Here is a 19,957-nt window from a genome sequence, read left to right as displayed (position 1 = left end):
CCCCCCCCAAAAAAAAAATACTATGCATTAGTCTTTAATGCATATACTGTATTTATTTTATTTTAATAGTTACAGTGACTCGTAGCATTAGCAATATTTCAGCTAAAATTTGGATGCAAAAAGTGTCCTTTATCTATTGTCAATAATGTAACAATGTATGAAGTACAGCTCACACAGAAGTCACTTTAAAACCAAGCTGTTTTATGTTTCTCATTGCAGTGGATTCAAGCGACCAACTTGAATACGAGGGAAACTCAAGCGAAACTTCAATCGTGCAGATTCCCATTCGAATGACTGGATTAAAGACTGCACCTGTTATGTTCATTACATTTTTTGGGCTTGGGGTAAAAATGCCCCCAATGCTCACATAAATGCCTTAAATTTAAAATACAGGTGCAAAAACTAAAACGATTGACTGTTGTTTTTAAAGTGAAAAGTGAACATGAATAAAAAGTGTCAATTGTGGAATTATATTCATATCTACTCATGTTGCATCAAAGCTTTTTTAAGCAGTTTTTACAGCGTTGAGCATCATAACCATTAAAGTTTACACATTAATCCACGGGCAAATAGAGGAGTTTACATTAGTCATCGCTGAGGAAGAAATCTGCAACACTGGAGTTTTGTTCAGCGAGCGTTCCGTCAGAGTTCTGCAGTCCCACAAATTCTCTCATCATGAACAACTAAGTTCAGATACGATGTCAATAAAAACATCTTTATGCAGTGTAGACAGCATTATTTATTATAACAGGAGTTCTGATGAACTCATTCACAATGATGTGAACGTTCTTTTCTCACTTTCAGTAACTATAATTTGTTCCCAATATAAATAACGGTTTTGTTTTTCATGCTACTAAGATAAGCAATGTGAAGACTTGTTTTTTTTTTTCAATATCAAGGACAATAATCGACAATAATAATAATATTGCAGCCCTACCCTGTAAGAAGATCATATTGTTTAATTTTACAATTTATAAAGGCCTACTTTATGTAGCCAATTTAAAATTATGTTGATCTCATAACATTATGCAATTGTTGTGTAAATACATTTATGCCACCCTTGAGCAGAATTATTCAGTCTGAGGGCCCTATTTTAACGATCTGAAACGCAAGTATCAAACGTGAAACGCAAGTAACTTTGTGGGCGGATCCCGGGCGCTGTTGCTATTATACCGGCGGGATAAATGACTCTTGCGCCCGACGCAAATCTGAAATGTGTTGGTCTGAAGTAGCTTCATTATTCATAGGTGTGGTTTGGGCGTAACGTGAAATAAACCAATGACAGCGTCATCTCACATTCCCTTTAGGAGCAGGCGTGCTTGTTCCATGGCGGATTGCTATTATAACGGCGGATTTGCCAGGAGCGGTTCACAGCCGAGGAGACCGACGCTCTCGTCAGGGCCGTAAAACACAGAGAAGTGACATTGGGGATGGAGAAACACACCCAGATTAGCTTCGGTTAAACAGGCGTATAATAATTTGGGTAAATGTGTAAGTTAGATTTATGCCTATTTTTCACATCTTCATGGACACAACAATGATTTCCCTCGTGTGGAATATTTTTCCTTGTAATTATGTATGGTTTGCAAAAATGGGAACCTCTTCATCTGTGTGTAGATGAGAGAAGCAAAGTGTGTGTGTGTTGTGCACATGCTACATATGGCCAAGCATGCGCCCTTAAAATAGCATCTGAACGCGCCGCTGACTTTAGACGAGGTTTCTCCTGGTCTGTGGAGGAATTGTTTTTTGAAACTGCAAAATAGCACCAGGGAACGTTTGCGCCGGAACACGCCTCCTCTCTTCGCTGAACCGCCCCCGGGAGCGCAAGTTCATTCCCTAATTTACCGACGTGCGTCTGTGGAGGGAAAAGTCCGCTGTGCGCGGGTGAGAAATAGGAATGACACATGCAAAGTCAATTGCGCTGGGAGTGAGATAGGGCCCTGTAAGTGTAACTAAACATGCCATACAGCTTCTGTGCCACATTGGCATCAGATATTCTGTTTGATTAAATTAATTTATTAAATTTAAATATCTGACATATAAACACAGTGTAAAGGATCCACTGAAGGCAAGTGTAAATGAGAACCCAAGTGCAGTTTATTATAAACAAAACAAAATATGAAACAAAAACATGGCGTGGCATGAAAACTCAAAAATCAAGACATGAACATGAAAAGGACTCACAACAGTGGTTACAGGAAACAATACTTGACAAAGACACATGGCAAACATGAGGGCTTAAATACACAGACTAATGACAAGACAAGGGACACCTGTGAACAATGATCAGACAATTAACCAATGACAAGACACATGGCAGGATCACATGACAAACAGGGAATCACATGACAGACATGGAAACATGACATGAACAAACCCAAAACGTGACACACAGATACATTTGACAGGGTAAAGTGCCTTTTACAAAACTAAAAAATGCTGCAGGAAATCAGTTAAAAAAAATGGAAAAAGGAATCCATCCATCCTTAATGGAAAAGTTCAATTCTGAACCAGGGCTGCGTTCAGCCCCGACAAAACGTTGCACTTGCCGCCCAGAACAAAAGAGAACATCCCAGTCGAGTGAAGGGATTGCTGAAACTGAAGCACACATCTTACCTAATTCAGACTAAAACACATCTATTTAGCCTCACATACTGACTTTATTTGTAGTTCATACTGTTTTAATACCCTGTATTTTCTTTCTCATTTTTAGGAAAAGCACTTAATTACCATTGTTTATTTCTATACCAAATGTCATACACTTGCAATGAAGCTAAAAATATAAACAACTACATCATTATGTTGATATCCTATATTTTTACAATAAAACTTACGACAAACATGTCTTCTAATATCCTCAGTTGTTGTGTATACCGAGATGCATCGAACACATTTGTAAATGACTTTCCTTGAACCCATTGTGCGAGTTCACTTTAATACCGCGTGCTTTATATACATGTTGCTGCTGATTGGACGGCAGTTCTGACACACCCACCAAACAAGAGAAAACGTATCTCAAACCCCGTTGCACACCGGTGCACGCCGCTTCCAGGAAACATGACGTTCAACCCGGAAACCGTAGCAAAACGTTGCGCACCGTTTTGAAGTTGAACGTGCCCCTGATGTTGGCCTATACGGTCCGTGTACTTTTTGATCATTTCATTTCCTGTTTGTAATGGAATAACAAGAAATGAAAACCAGCTTGTGTATTCGTTTTTTAGTTTAAAAAACGAAAAATAATTTTTAGTTTGAGGTTTACAAATCGGTTTATGGGTTTGATATTTCATTTGCACATGTGGGGTCGTGATGCTGCGACTTGCAAGCGACCCCATTAATATGAGCCACAGTATATGACAGATTATTTTAGCATGATGTATTTCACATTGATAATAAATACAGTGCAAATAGTTCCGCCTCTTTGGATAAAAGGGAAATAAAAATCAATAATAGGCTGAACTGTACCATGATAATATGTCCGTAACATTTACCATTCTCGCCTTTTATTTACATCAAAAGGCAGGTAAGTGTGTGACGTATACATAATTTTGAAAATTCAATAGGAATAAAGTTTATATTTATGACTGTAAGCATGTGTAGCCTACTCAGTTCACATGAAAATAAAGAGACAGAAAAGAGAGAAGCCAGAATCAGTGAACGTACATTAATTAGCAGATTTGGGATTAATTCAAATCATGTCGGTTGAAGAGCACGGCATACCTTTAAAATGTTATTAGTTTTATTATAAAACTAACACAATTTGATTACATACTTAATTGGTCAATGTTTTTCTGAGTTTTCTGTATTATGTTGGCTTGAGAGAGCCAGCATATATTTAAACATTATTATTATTTATTATTATTATGAGAAATTGACTCCGCCTAGAACTTTAATGCTTCACCAAACAGACCTTCAGACTGGTCTGACTTGCTTATATCTTTTCTAACTGGTCAGACTTACTTTCCCAAAAAATCCATTGGATTGCTGAACAATGAAGGCCGTAATACTTAAAGGGGCTATAAGCGAAGTCGGGAGACGTCACTTCTTGTTGACATTCGAATTGTTGTCAAACAAAACGGAGGCTAGCTTAGACCCTCCCTCCAATAATAGCAAGATAACGTTAGCTTCGCGTTTCCCAGTGAGCATAAACAACGGCGGCGTCGTAAACAAATTTAGTCAAAGTTGTCAATAAAATGAACATTCAAATTCATAACAAACAGTGGATGAAAACAATCATTCACACAAATTGTCGCCCTACTGTGAATTTGCTTGATCATTTGCAATAGAGATTGATCGCTAGCTGCTAGAAACATATATGTTGCATTCACCAAAGTTAACGCTGACTGCATAGTCATAATTACATCCTTGTGTTGGTTTGGCGAACATGAACGTCTGTTTAGAAAGTGTCACAGCCCCTCCTCTGCTTTGCAGGGGCGGTTCCTCCTGCAGGCAGAGGAGGGTCGTTAGTGATTGGAGCCACCCGGGCTCAGGGTATTTAAACTGCTTCACTAACCACTCTCTCTCTCTCTGCTCCTCCAGGTATGATCCTGTTTTGTTTGTTCCTTTATAGTTATGTCTTAGTTTGTCCACTCAGTCATGTACACACACAGATTCATGCATCCATGCATTTTACATACACCTTACATTATGACATTCCCACACCTCATTTCCTTTTCTTTGTTTAAAGTTAATAGTTTTGATTTACAATAAAGACAACCTTTTTGATTGGCCTATACTTCTTGTTGGTGTCCCCTCATTTTTGCCACAGGCCATGAGCCAGCTTGTGACAAATGGGGGCTCGTCCTTAAGTTAAAGTTAATTGTACTTTAGTTTACTTTAACATTTTGTCATAGTTGGTTAATTTATTTATTTATTTATTTATTTATTTTTTTGTTTGTTTTGTTTGTTTTATCATTGATACGTTTGTTTATTTGCAGTTTGGCTTATTTGATTATTGTTTTGTAGTTAACTTGGGTTAATTTTGTCAGTTTAGTTTAGATTGCCAAATTGTTTTTGAGGGGATGCTTTGGTTGGGCCAATATTGTTGGAGAGAGCGTTGAGAGCCATGTGTTCCTTTTGTTTAGTTAGCTTTGTAGCTAAAATTGGTTAGCAATTCACTCTGGGCCTTTTCTGGGTTTTTTGTTCAGGTGGGAGTCCTCTCCTGTTGAGGCTTATCAGCGAGTGTCAATAGGAGGCTCGTGGTATTTTTTTTGTAGGTGGCAGTGAACGTGGGTAGAGCTTCCCTTTCCCTTTTTCCCCTACATCGGCTCGGGAGCACCTCCGTGGATGTGGGGGGCCACCAGTTTCTGGTTGTCTTTTCCACTCCACTGGTTTTGTGTGCATAAAACCCCACCACATGTGACTGCACGAAGACCAGGGGCCAGTTAGTTAGTAGTTTTTGGAGAATAGTGGGGTGTGGCTCCTGTCCTTAAAACCCAGACTGGCAGCAGGTGAGTTGTATAAACATTTTTTTTTGGGGCATTTGTAGTAGTTGTATTGGTTGAGGAAAATGTCTTCCTTTCTGAGTAGTTTTGTTCAGGCTCCTTCAGAATTAGCCCTAGATTTGTGTACTAAGGAGCAGTTAATTGAAATAGCTGAACATTATCAGATTGAGATTATTGATAAGAAACCTAAAGAGATTGTTAAAGCTGGATTAAAGCAGGGTCTTAAGGAAGTGGGTATTTTTTGGGGTCAGTCTGCTAGTAGTGAGGGTGCAAGTTTTCAGTCTAGCCCTTCATTAACTTTTGATCAGCAGAGGGAGCTTTTGCAAATGCAGTTAGAGATAGCACGATTGAGAAATGCAAATAGACCAGGAGTACCACAGTTTGATGTTTCACAGAATCTTCGTTTGTTGCCTAAATTTGATGAGTCAGACCCAGATTTATACTTTACTTTATTTGAGCGTATTGCAGGAGCCAGAGCTTGGTCAGATGTGGACAGGACTATGTTGTTGCAATGTGTACTTACAGGTAAAGCACGTGAGGCTTTTTCAGCACTTAGTCTAGCTGACAGTAAAGTGTATGATAACGTTAAATCAGCAGTTCTGAAGGTCTATGAGCTTGTGCCGGAAGCATATCGTCAACGCTTTCGTTACAGGAAAAAGTTAGATTCACAAACCTATTCTGAGTTTGTTCGTGATTTGACTTCTGTATTTAATCGTGGTGTACAGCATCTGAGGTAAGCACTTTTGAGGGTCTGTCAAACTTGATTGTGTTAGAACAGTTCAAAAATTCTGTATCTGACCAGGTTGCTACATACATTAATGAACGTAAAGTTAAATCTCCAAGTGATGCAGCAGTCCTTGCAGACGAGTACAGGCTAACTCATAAAAGTCATTTTGAGTCAAACAGTGATATGCACCATGCAAGTAACTTTACTCCTAGGAATAGTAGGTCACCTTTTTCTGGAGCTTTTTTCCAGAGGCCTCAGCAGAAGTTTGGTTCTGGAGGGCCTAAAGCACCAGTTAATGTTAATACCTGTCGCTACTGTTTAGTTGAAGGACATTGGAAGAAAGATTGTCCTCTACTTAAATCAAAAAAGTCAGGTCAAGTTAAACCTGCTATGATGGTAGCTCCTGTTACAGTCTCTGACCACCAGGTTGAGTTTTTTCAGCCACTAGTTGAGTTTGGTTCTCAGTCTTGCCACTGTGATTTTTCAGCCTTTATTTCAGATGGTATAGTTTCCCTGGTAGATGGCAACCAACATGTTCCAGTTAAAATCTTAAGAGACACTGGAGCTTTGGATTCTTTTATTCTGGAATCTGTTTTGCCGTTCTCTAAGGGGTCTGATACTGGCAGTTGTGTAATGGTACGTGGTATGGGTTTAGTTCCATTCTCTTCTCCTTTACATGAAGTTACCCTAAAATGTGGTCTGGTAGAGGGTGATGTAGCTGTTGGGGTTAGACCCCAGTTGCCAGTAGAGGGAGTCCACATGATTTTGGGGAATGACTTGGCCGGTAGTAAGGTGTGGGCAGATGGCAAATTAAACATCTTTAAGAAGCAACCTTCAGTGCCCCGTGAATGTGTATCTCCAGATTGCAGCAGTGTGTCTCCTGAGGTGTTTCCAGTTTGTGCTGTTACTCGCTCTGTCTCTCGTAAGGAAGTTGATAGTAAGCCAGAAAATCTTGAGTTGCCAGTTAAACTCCAGACAGAACAGTTGACTAGTTCAAGAGATTCATTGGTGGCTGAGCAAAAGGCGGATACTACTTTGGTTGTTCTGTTTGATAGAGTTGTTCCTGATTCAGTGGTGAGGAATAGTGCTCAGTGTTATTTTCTTCTTGATGGGCTGTTGGTCAGGAAATGGATTCCACACTGTGGTCAGGGTTTAGGAGAACCAATGTTTCAAATAGTTGTACCTAATACTTTGCGAAATAAAGTGTTGCAAACTTCACATGATGATGTGGCAGGTCATATGGGTGTTCGTAAAACTTATGATCGCATACTCCGTTATTTTTTTCTGGCCACGTTTAAAGCGGGATGTAGCTCAGTTTATTAAAACTTGTCATACGTGTCAGCGCACAAGCAAGCCAAACCAGGTTGTAAAGCCAGCACCTTTATATCCAATACCAGCCATCGGGCAACCTTTTGAGCATCTTATTATTGATTGTGTTGGGCCTTTACCACGGTCCAAGTCAGGTCATAGCTACTTATTAACTGTTATGTGTCAAGCAACTAGATATCCGGCAGCTTTCTCTTTGCGTACTATAACTTCTAAATCAGTAGTTAAAGCATTAACTCAATTTATTTCAACATTTGGGATTCCAAAAATCATCCAGTCAGATCAGGGGTCTAACTTTACCTCACATTTATTTGCTCAGGTTCTCAAACAGCTTAAAGTTAAACACAACAAATCTACTGCGTTCCATGCCCAGAGCCAGGGAGCTTTGGAACGTTTTCATCAAACGTTGAAATCCTTGCTTCGTGCTTACTGTACAGAACTGTCTGCAGATTGGGAGGAGGGGTTACCTTGGCTGCTACTAGCTGCTCGTGAGGCAGTACAGGAAAGCACAGGGTTCAGCCCAAATGACTTAGTGTTTGGTCATAAAGTGCGTGGGCCTTTAGCAGTGCTGCAGGATGGTTGTTTGCCTGAGGAACCACCTCGGAGCCTTATTGACTATGTAAATGGTTTTAGGTTGAAGTTGTATAGGGCTGGTGAACTGGCTAAAGAGAAACTAGAAGGTTCTCAAAAGAAAATGAAACAGAGATATGACAGACAGGCTGAGCTGCGTGAATTTAGTCCCGGTGATCGTGTACTCGCTCTTTTGCCTCTTGTAAGTTCACCTTTTCAGGCAAAATACTGTGGTCCTTTTACTGTGTTGCGCAAAGTGTCAGATTTGAACTATCTTATTGAGACCCCTGGTCATAGGAAGTCCTCTAAATTGTGCCATGTGAACCTGTTAAGACGTTATCATTCCCGTGATCTAAGCAAAGTTGAAGGCACTCCAGCAGTGAGGTCAGCCTTGACTGCTGCTCCAGTCATTGAATCTTGTGCCTTAAGCTTTGTGGAGGGGGGAGAAGAAGAGGTAGTTATGTTTTCGGATGAGGTTTTGCAGGGTCGGCTGAAGAACTCCCAGACTTTGCAAAACCTTGGGGTTTTGGTAAATCATTTAGACTCCGAGAAACGTGATGAATTGGTAACTCTTATTAGAAACTACCCTGTTCTGTTTTCTGACACCCCATCGCAAACCCACTTAATTAAGCATGATATAGACATTGGAGATGCTTAGCCTATCAAACAGAGATTTTATCGTGTATCTGAGGAGAAGAGACTGAAATTGGAAACAGAGGTACAGTATATGTTGGACAATGGTATTGCTGAGCCATGTTGTTCAAATTGGGCTTCACCCTGTCTTCTGGTCAAAAAGTCTGATTCCACTTTCAGACCCTGCACTGATTATAGAAAAGTAAATAATGTTACTAAAGCAGACCTTTACCCTCTTCCTAGGATGGAGGACTGTATTGATCAAGTTGGGTCAGCAAAGTATGTTAGCAAATTTGATCTTTTAAAGGGATATTGGCAAGTACCCCTTACCAAAAGAGCTTGTGAGATTGCTGCCTTTGTAACTCCATCTGGTTTGTTCTCTTATACAGTTATGCCTTTTGGCTTGCGGAATGCTCCAGCCACCTTCCAGAGGCTGATGAATCGGGTGGTCTCGGGTCTGGAAGGGTGTGCTGTCTATTTGGACGACGTGGTCGTCTACTCGGACTCCTGGGAGGAGCATGTCCAGAGGGTGCAAGCCCTGTTCGAAAGACTGGTGTGGGCCAGGTTAACTATCAATTTGGCAAAGTGCGAGTTTGCCAAAGCTACAGTCACATACCTAGGCAAAGTTGTTGGTCAGGGTTTTGTTTGTCCTGTGGAAGCCAAGGTTCAGGCTGTGAAGCAGTTTCCACAGCCCTCAACAAAGAAAGAACTGATGCGCTTCCTGGGAATGGCGGGGTACTACCGTGCGTTTTGTAAAAACTTTTCGGTAGTAGTGTCCCCACTGACCAATCTGTTGAAGGCCAAGGCTGAATTTATCTGGTCCACCCAGTGTCAAGAGGCATTTGATGCAGTTAAGGCTCTTTTGTGTTTGGCACCCGTGTTGGCAGCACCAAATTTTGGGAAACCTTTCAAATTGCAGGTAGACGCCAGTCAAATTGGTGCTGGGGCTGTGCTTCTCCAGGAAAATGATGACAATGTTGAGTGTCCAGTCAGTTTCTTCTCCCGGAAATTTAATAAGTATCAGCAAAATTATTCTGTAATTGAAAAGGAGGCTTTAGGACTCATTTGGGCTTTACAGCACTTCGAAGTCTATGTTGGTTCCGGTTTGACCTCTTTAACTGTGTTCACTGACCACAACCCGCTCATTTTTCTTAAATCCCTGCAAAACCCCAACCAGCGACTGATGCGTTGGGCTTTGTTCTTGCAACCATTCAACCTTGATATTAGACACATTAGCGGTAAGGATAATATCATTGCTGATGCCCTGTCCCGTGCTCCTTTAACCTAGTTTGTATCTTCTCACTGTTGGCCCCTGCTGGCTGTCTGCACCTCTTTCTCTTAAATTGCTCCCCAGGTACCAGGGCTGCTGAGTTTGAGGGATGGATGGTCAGCCAGGGGACACTGGGTGACTGCTAGGAGCTGGGACTGGTATTTCTTTATTTTCATTTTGGGGAATTTTGGATTGTTTTAAATATGTTGGGCCAAATTTTGGGCTGAGGGTGGGACCCTCATTTTAAGGAGGGGGGTGTCACAGCCCCTCCTCTGCTTTGCAGGGGCGGTTCCTCCTGCAGGCAGAGGAGGGTCGTTAGTGATTGGAGCCACACGGGCTCAGGGTATTTAAACTGCTTCACTAACCACTCTCTCTCTCTCTCTGCTCCTCCAGGTATGATCCTGTTTTGTTTGTTCCTTTATAGTTATGTCTTAGTTTGTCCACTCAGTCATGTACACACACAGATTCATGCATCCATGCATTTTACATACACCTTACATTATGACATTCCCACACCTCATTTCCTTTTCTTTGTTTAAAGTTAATAGTTTTGATTTACAATAAAGACAACCTTTTTGATTGGCCTATACTTCTTGTTGGTGTCCCCTCATTTTTGCCACAGGCCATGAGCCAGCTTGTGACAAAAGAAACATGGATTTACCTGTCCAGCAAAAACAGAGCATGCAGAGCTTATCCATATCCCTCTTCTTTGCAATTTGTTCATCGGAACGTCGTCTCTTTGGTCGTGTGTCGGCCATAATTCAAACTTCCCTCTTCATGCTTCTCTCTCCTCCACACACCCCCTTCATGTGTACACGCACTAACCCCCCAAACCCCACCCTCTAATACTGCTTGTCGGTGATTGGTTGGAGCACTGTTTGCTGTGTTTCATGGTGCGAGTGAGCCCAGTTTGTTTTTCTTGCTGTTTGTGGAGCCTGTGGTGTCTACAGAGACCGTGTTTCTCTACAGTGTGTTCAGGGGAAAGGCAGCGAGCGGATAGTGAGGAGATGTTTGCTGTATGTGACAAATGTTTTGGCCTAAAAAACGCGTGACATCGCTTAGAGCACCTTTAATGCTGTCACTAGAGGGGGCGACAGGATAATAAGACTTTTCTACTCTCTTTCCCTGTTTGCATCAGTTTAAATGACAAATAAATGCATGCATTTCATTCATAAATAGGCCATATCTGTGTATGAGAACAAGCTTTACACTTCAAGCTTTACAACTAATTAAAACTTGAACCCTACTTCAAAGTTTGCCACTCTCTAGTTTCTTTTAAGATATTGTTATTCCACTGGTTTTTGCATTTAAATTTGTTTATCTGGAACTTTTATTTGTCATGAGCTTTATATTTAAGATGTACTAGAAAAAATATGATTCATTTACATGAAAGTAGGAGGAGCTGAGCCTGTGATAGATCTGTAAGCAAGCGTCAATGCCTTGAACTTGATGCGAGCAGCGAGAGGTAGCCAGTGCAGAGAGATGAACAGAGGAGAGACGTGTTGAAGACAAGACGAGCTGCAGCATTCTGGATCATCTGTAGAGGTTTAGTTGCACATGATGGAAGTTTCAACAACACAATCTCTGTTTTTACTCGGTAAATTTGTTTTCCTTTCAAGTAGGCTATAGCCTACAAGTTATCCTGCTTTTTGCCATGGCTTGCCATACTGCCCAGAATAAACTATATTTTCTCCACACGAGATGTTTAAAACCCTGCATGTAGTTTTTGTGAAGACGAGCGCATATCTTACAAAGGTTCCAGTTCTGTTTAGGCTGTTGTAGTTTGTAATGCTTGTTATGTTCCTAACAGTGGGGATATCTTTAAGACTGCTCGGCTTCCCCTATAATGTAAAAAAAAATTATGGTCAAATATGTACTATTGTGTTAACATTTTATTGACTAAAAATGCGTTAGAACATGTTCATCTCAAAGACGAGTTGGTCCAGGATCAGCTCCATACAGCAGACTCGATTTCCTTCTCATACATTCCCGTAGCATCACAGTGCATTTCCCTGTTGAAGCCCAGCTTCCATTAACTTCAGTGGAGCTGCTCTGAACAGTTTTTTTTCAGTGCTTCGAAACTAGACGGTCATTGGATAAATGCTGCGATTATGTCCCTCCCGCGGACACTCAGCGTCTCTGGAGTGAATGAGGAGTGGGCTGGCCTGGACTCCGGCTTCTGCCTGATGATTGGAGGGTCTGTCGAAAGGCTGCGTCTCCTTTTGATTGACAGCGATTTCATACAATAAAAAGTCGCTGATGCTGAAGCTGTTCGAGCTCAGTCCCATCGCGGATTTTTCAATAATAGTTTGTTGATTATTGATTATTACGCAGGAATGAGAGTATAGTTCCTAGCCATATCAGCCTAGAAAATCGCAACTTTTCATTTTCGGTCGGTCTTAGTATGCGATGTAACTACAGAAGTGTCAACCCAGATAGCCACTGGACGCTGTAACGGAACAGGGCCGCAACCGCAAAACGATAGAGCCGGGTCTGGCCCGCATCCGCCTCACGGACTCGTTCCTGAGTCCAAACGCACATCGGGCCGAAGCCGTTTCTGGTCTGTTTTTAGGGGTTGTTGCGGATATGTGCCAGCGCCGATCCAGCACCGCCTGATCATCCCGTTACAGATGCGTAACGGGTGCGTGAAACGATTCCGCCTACCGGAGCTGTGCCGGATGTGTTACGATTCCGCTTAAATCACCACTGGATTGTCCTTTTGCCTTATTTTCGGCATTTTTGTCAGTTAAGGTATCATATTAATAATAATAATAATAATAATAATAATAATACATTTATTTTGTATAGCGCCTTTAAAAGTAGCTTTCTCAAAGCGCTTTACAGACAAGCATAACAGCAAATGAATAAACACAATGGAAATACAAAACAAATAAACACATAAAATCAAGTTCATGTAAAAGCAATCCTAAAATAAAATATTAACCTATGCTACCTAGGCATACATAAAGTTATTTTATAATAATGCTGTCTATCTACAGTAATTATCTTTTAATATGTAGTTTTTCTGTGTTAAATAACTATGAAGTTATGAATAAAAATGCAATAAGTACATAAATTAAAATACAAAGTTTGTATATTTACAGATTTAATTTTTGCAGATCCAGTTTCACAACTTTGACCAATCTCTAATTAAGTACTTAATAATAGCAAATGTACAGTCAATTTCTGTTAAATTAACTAAATGTATAAGTACAGAATACCTGCACATTTACAGCATTACTCATTAAACAAACACTGAACATCAGGATACATGAATGATAGGAAATACAAGCTTAGTATATAATTTAGAACATGTAAAAATATCCAATGACAATTGCTGTATACCTTTATACTCTAATAACTTATTTTAAACATTTACAATTACATTTTATCCAAAGTGACTTAAAATTAAGAGAACAATAGAAGCAACAAGTGCAGTGACAAGTCCCAGTTAGTGTAGCACAGTGCACAATTTCTTTTATTTATTTTTTTATTTTTTTTATTAAAACAACGATTTAGTATTATTGGGTCAAGTGTTTATGAAAAGATGGATCTTTAGCAGTTTCTTGAAAATGTGTTGAGTTGCGCCGGTCATTCCACCAGCAGGGAACAGTCCAGGTAAAGGTCAGTGAAAGTGATTTTGTGTCTCTTTGGGATGATGGCACCACAAGGCGCCGTTCACTTGCAGAACACAAGCTTCTGGAGACACATAGATCTGAAGCAGTGAGTTTAGGTCTTGCTGCAGCATCTGGATCAGTTGCAGAGGTTTGACTGATGCTGGAAGGCCTGCCAGGAGAGCATTACAATAGTCCAGTCTGGATAGAACAAGAGCTTAGACAAGGAGTTGTGTGGCTCCGATAGGAAGGGCCGGATCTTTCTGATGTTGTAGAAGGCAAATCAGCAGGATCACACAGCAAGGATGGTTTGGCTGAAACCATAAGCAGTTCTGTCTTGGCAAGCTTGAGTTGAAGGTGAAGGTCATTCATCCAGCAAGAATTTTCCATCAGGTAGGCTGAGATAACCGTCAGATCCTCTGGCTGGAATGAAAGGTAGAGATATGTGTCATTAAGTGATAGGAAAAGTCATGTTTCTAAATGACAAAGCCTAGTTACGCTACAAATTATTTTTTTTTTAAATAGATGGGTGGAATCTAACACAATCGTGGTCTTACTGTAGTAAAACCAAACCTTGTGCAGCTCCAGTGGCCTCACAAGGATCAAATGAATATTCATATGGGAAAATATAGTATAAAACAAATTAAATTTTCTGCCACTTTTAGTGCAATCATATGGAATCAGAAGACTCTGCCATTACAATATTTTAAATTACTTCTTCCCATACCTTGTTTGCCATGATCATTCTGCTTTCCACTTGACCTGAAATCACACACACAAAAAAAAATAAAAAAATAAAAAAAATTAACAACTCAGTATTACATTTACACATGTAAGAATATGTTCCACTGAGACAATGCAAAACCTGACTATGATCTGGAAGCTGAGCAGGAAAGGCTAACAGTGAAGTTTTGAGCTGAGACGAGACACCTAACGTTAGGGGTGTAACTGCCTGTTCATCTGGATCAATGCAATTTTCATAACCAATGATCAAAAGTATCCTATGAAAAAGGCTACTATGATGACCCCAGGCCATCCAAAATGTAGATGCGTTAATTTCTTAATCAGAACACAAACATTCTATCAACTTTTATTTTATAAGCCTAATATATGCACATGTATGCATTCTATAGCTAACGTTACGTGTTGGCAAGCAGATGCAGCCAGAATATGCTATTTATCATGTGTTCATATTCTAGTCTCATGTGCTTTCCTGTATCATCAACAAGTACAGTATTTACTGAATTCGTTTTCTTACCAGTCTTGAGATAGCAAACCTTACGAAAATTAACTATGGTTTAACCACAAAAAAAAAAAAAAAAAAAAAACTTATTTGGCTTATTAGCTCGGCTTATTTGTATTTGTAGTATAACTGTGGTTATTAAAAATGGTAATAAAAATCCGCCCAAAACGCGGTTACTATAATTAAAACCGAGGATATTTTTTAAGAAGAGTTTTCAGCTTCCAGACAGTGTTTCAAAATGTCCCGCCATTTAAGAGATTGATTTACTGACAGATACTATCGCGTATTAACAAAGATTTTATACACAATTAAACGGACTTTGATATGTATAACAAGTCTACGAAAGCTTGTTTTAGGTCTTTTGAGATGTGGGTTCAACTGATCTTTCTTAAAACAGATGGAAAATGTAAAGACGCATGATGCTACATTTTCAGTGTTTTGCCCTCCAGCTCTCGCCAGTTATGACAGAACATCATTTAAGAATGCTAACGTTAGCTTGAAAACTGTAAACGTAACACAAATGTGATATGAAATATCGTTCACATGTAACTTAGTATAATGAGACTCTTACCTCAGCCGGTGATCGGTTGGCATGATGTCCGCTGTGACGAGGCTCACTGAAAAGGGCGTTATTTCCAAAGAATCCAAATGGACTGACTGACAACAGAGGTTACAGAACTCCTGCTCACGGCTGCTCGCCTCTTGACGAATACGATTGCTTTGAACCACTGTTGATCTCACAATCCACTTCACGAGAGTAGACTGAATTCAAATCTCCCGCTTGCCCAAACTCGACTGATCAGCTAACGTTAACCGTTGTGGGCGGGAGTAAACAGCGGAAAAGTAATGGCGGCGAATTTGAATCTGCGTCATCGCGCGCTCGCGCACACACACACACAAAGCCCTGAATGTGCAGCAACGGAGATTTGGAAAAATATTCATAAAATATACATGAAATTATGGGAGAATAAGACAATGAAATAATGATCAAAATGAGTATAAAATAAAATGTGAAATAAAAAATAATTCAATACAGGCCTACTGTAGCCTATGTATGTACAAATACTATTATTTAACCTTAAAAAAACTCACTTTAACCCCCACATGCTTAATCTGTAAGGAAAACATATTGAATAGATACAAATTTCCACAGTTAGGCTATACCTTCTTTACTTTGTTTTCTAATTTCACAGAAAAAAATCTGTAAAATATTACCTAATAATTTCTGTAAAATTACACATAACTCTGTAAAAATACAGACAAGTTCCTTTTAAAAAACGTAAAATTGATGTAAAACCAAAATACAAACAATTACCTGCAAATTTAACAGTGGACCTTTAAATTACAGCAAATGCCTTTTATTTTACAGATATTTGCTATAATAATGACAAAACGGTAAAAATCTGTAAAAAAAAAAAATAGACAATTACCTGTAAAATTACACTTTTTTTACAGTGTGTGCTGTAACGGACCTTATAGCATCACACAATGTTGCTGTATAGTTTTTAAACACTGATAATATTGCTCAGCTTAATGACAATGCATTTATCTCATGCTCTAGATAGAAAAAAAATATGCAGACAGGTAACCATGTTGTTTTGAAAATGTTTATTCCACGGAGTTCTTCACACAGTTTGAGAAAAGTATTTCGGATGTGGTCCACATCAGGTAGTCTCTGTCAAAACAGTGTTGGCTCAAATCCGTTTTGCAGATATGGGCCAGAGCAGTTTTTAGCCCTTTTTTAAATGCAGTCGGCTCAGATATGTATCACAGATTCGGGCCACACCAGTGTAGCCTATGTGAAAACAGTATCGGCTCAGATTCATATTGCAGATCTGGACCAAATCAGTGTCAGACACAGCTAATGTCTTTCGTTTACCTATGGGAAAAGTGATCTGGGCCAGATCTGTAAAATGATATAAATACTGAACTGATGGCAGTTAGAATGTTTAAGCTGAAACCTCTATCTGGCACGGATCTGGTTCACAATCAGAAAACGTCTCTAAGATAGAAACGGAGGCAAGGGGCTTAAAACGGATCCGGGCCAAATGCAATTGCTATCTGGGAAGTGTTACATAGGAAAAATATCAAAACTCTTTGGTCACAGTGCATTGATGTTGAAATTAAAATGAACTAAGATTAATAAATGCTGTAGAAGTATTGTTCATTCTTAGTTTATGTTAACTAAAGTAGTTTACTAATGTTAACTAGTGAAACCTAAACCTTATTATAAAGTGTTATTTTTCTTATCCAAAATTGAATCGAAACTGGTAAATTAACTCATCATAGTTGATTTTATGAATAACCAGGTATGTCAAGGTCAAGGTTCCACAGTCCCACCAAGAACACAACAGAACAGCACACTACAATAGCAGGCCTGTGGGGAATATTTTAGCCATCTGAATGGTTTGTTTTGTTCTTACCAGAAGTCTTTATGAGGAGATTCACCAGTAAAGCGATGATAATAATCGACATCATTCCTGTGAAAATACAGACAGACTCAAATAAAACAAACCCTGAGGGATTTTCCCCTCAAACACGCGAATAATGTGAGAGAAATATGATCAGACTGTCACTGTCGTGTTCAACGAGGAAGCAAACTCACCGGAGACAGAGACTCGTCCGTTAAATCACAGTAATCCGGTTGGTTTAGATGAATATGAGCTGTTCAACACAATAATAGAGTCGAAATAAACGATAAAATAGACGAAAATCAGAATCTATGAAGCGTGCTCCCGATTTTCCTCCTTTACTTTCACTTTCTATAAATAGCGCGATCCCAATAACGTCATCGGATGACGAATAACGCTTCATATTCAGTTTAATTCTGTTAGATGGGTTTTTGTGTAATAATCTTTGCGGTGTGAACATGCGTGTGTGTGTGTGTGTTTTCTGTGTTTACCATAGACAGTAAAAGAAATGGACACCGCGACCCCATAGACATCAACGGAGAATAGTGAAGTAGGCTTGTTTGAGACGCGCCTCGCCGGAAGTGTAGTGGAGAGTAGCGCTGCAGTGAGAGGAGGAGTGATGAAGCGCAAGACGGACAGTTCTCTCTTCTCGCAGTGGATCTGACACCTGAGAGATCAAAGATGGACATCGCGGGATTCACGCTCGTGCACAGTGTTGCTAATAAACTGATGTAATTCAAGTTCTGTTGCTTTTATATGAAAATAATTATAATGAACAAGACGCCCATATACCAAAGAAGTGTTTATCAATCATTTTTACTCTAATTACAGACATGTTTTATATATATTTTTTATAAATATGATAACAATCAAATAACCCATAGATAACACTGTCAGAGAGTTTGGGAATACTAAAACATAATTTATACACATAAAAACATGAGATCAGAGCTTTAAAATCAAACAGTTAAAAGAGAAAAATACATCACAGTTGTTTAAACCAGTGAGCATTAAGCTGTGGCGTCAGCAAGTCGTCTCCCATCATGCTTTTGATCAGCGCAGTCGTGGAGAGCAACTGTGCCTGACTGCAGAATCTGCAGAAGAGTTTTTGACATACGTCAGCATGACATACTTCTCCGCTCCTGTTTGTGGATCTTCACGTCTGAGGATGGCATTGCTAAATGTTCGATCGCTGCTTAATAAGACTTTTATTCTACATGACTATTTTACTTCACATAATCTGGACTTTCTCTTCATGACCGAAACTTGGACAAAAGAGGGCGACCTAAGTCCGTTTACCGAACTCGTCCCCCCAAACTGAACTTTTATTAGCACTTCTCGGATGTCTGGTCACGGAGGGGGTCTAGCAGCAGTTTTCAAGGACAAATCATTACATCTGAGGCATATGATAGTTTTGAGCTTCAAATGTTTCAAATGGAAATAGCTACTGATCCTGTTCTGTTTGTGATAATTTACAGACCGCCACAGTCAAGCAGTGTGTTTTTAAATGAGTTTGCAGATTTTCTGGGAGGTATAGTAATAAAGTTTGAAAAGATTCTGTTATTGGGTGATTTTAATATTCATATTTGTTGCCCCACAAAGTCACGCTCCAGCGATTTCTGTAACCTTACTGACTTACTGACCTTAAAATTGTTAACCTTACTGACTCACTCAATTTTACGCAGTGGGTGCAGGGATCCACGCACATCAAAGGTCACACTCTGGATCTGGTTCTGACTCATGGCTTTTTTATTTCAGACATTGAAATTTGTGAAAATGGCTTTTCTGATCACAAATCTGTTTTATTTAATGCCATCTTTCCTGGTCGATCTGATATTACTGCCCCACCAGTCCGATGGACTCGTCACTTCGTAGCGAATGCTGCCGAGGAGTTCGCTTCATCTTATGCAGCAGCTCATCTCCCTGGCTTAACGGATTCACCGCCCAGAATGAAAAATGCTGATGAGTACCTTTGCTTTTTTAACAATATCTGTCTGAACATCTTGAATTCCATTGCTCCTATGAAGGCCAAGCGGCCGAGGAAAAAAACATCAACCATGGTTAAATGACTCGATTCGCTCACTTAGAAAAACTTGTAGGTGGTATGAACGTAAATGGCACAAGGATAGGTTGCAGGTTTCCTATGAACTTATGAGGGAATCTCTATCAGTATTTCAGAAAGCGGTCAAGGTTGCAAAAGCTAAATATTTGTCAGAGATTATAAATAACAATTGTCATAGTCCTAAAATACTATATTCTACTGTTGATTATGTCTTAAATCCGGTGGTAAATGTTTTTATAGATGAGTCTGAAACTACATGTGAGAATTTTTTACAATTTTTTGTTGAGAAAGTTATTAGGCTGAGACCACAAAATTTCCATTCTAATTCTGACATTTATGACATACCATGGAGCTCTGCTACTTGGTCCTCCTTCGATCCTATTACTCTTCCTACTTGCAAAAATATCATTGAACATTTGAGACCCACTGTGTGTCCTCTTGATGTCATGCCTGCACACTTTTTAAAGCAAGTTGTAAATATTGTTGGTGCTGATGTGATATTCTTTGTAAACTTGAGTTTGAGCAATGGAATGGTCCCCGATAGTCTTAAACATGCAACAATTACTCCAATGTTAAAGGCCCCAAATTTAGACATATCTGTCTTGGCACATTTTAGACCAATCTCTAATTTACCATTTATGGCCAAAGTTTTGGAGAAAG

General features: G+C 39.6%; 1 protein-coding gene across 3 annotated transcripts in view; it reads right to left on the bottom strand.

The window, feature by feature from the left end:
* LOC311079262 (butyrophilin subfamily 1 member A1-like) overlaps nt 1–17,874 on the bottom strand; it is a 32,268-nt gene extending 14,394 nt beyond the window's left edge. Inside the window, exons 1-3 of one of the 3 annotated variants that reach the window (XM_084108520.1) lie at nt 17,727–17,874; nt 17,430–17,488; nt 17,248–17,304 (exon numbers count right to left, since the gene is read on the bottom strand). In XM_084108520.1, the coding sequence (XP_083964646.1) occupies nt 17,248–17,302 (55 nt within the window). In that variant the 5' untranslated portion in view covers nt 17,303–17,304; nt 17,430–17,488; nt 17,727–17,874. Of the gene's footprint in view, nt 1–17,247; nt 17,305–17,429; nt 17,706–17,726 lie in introns of those variants that run through there. The other 2 variants (XM_084108521.1, XM_084108522.1) reach the window with 2 other exon arrangements.
* Between the last annotated feature and the right edge of the window lie 2,083 nt (nt 17,875–19,957).

The sequence above is a fragment of the Abramis brama genome (assembly GCF_963993115.1).
Source record: "Abramis brama genome assembly, chromosome: 3".
Lineage (NCBI taxonomy): Eukaryota > Metazoa > Chordata > Actinopteri > Cypriniformes > Leuciscidae > Abramis > Abramis brama.
The sequence above is the reverse complement of the archived record's forward strand: the minus strand, read 5'-3'. Positions and strand labels throughout refer to the sequence as shown.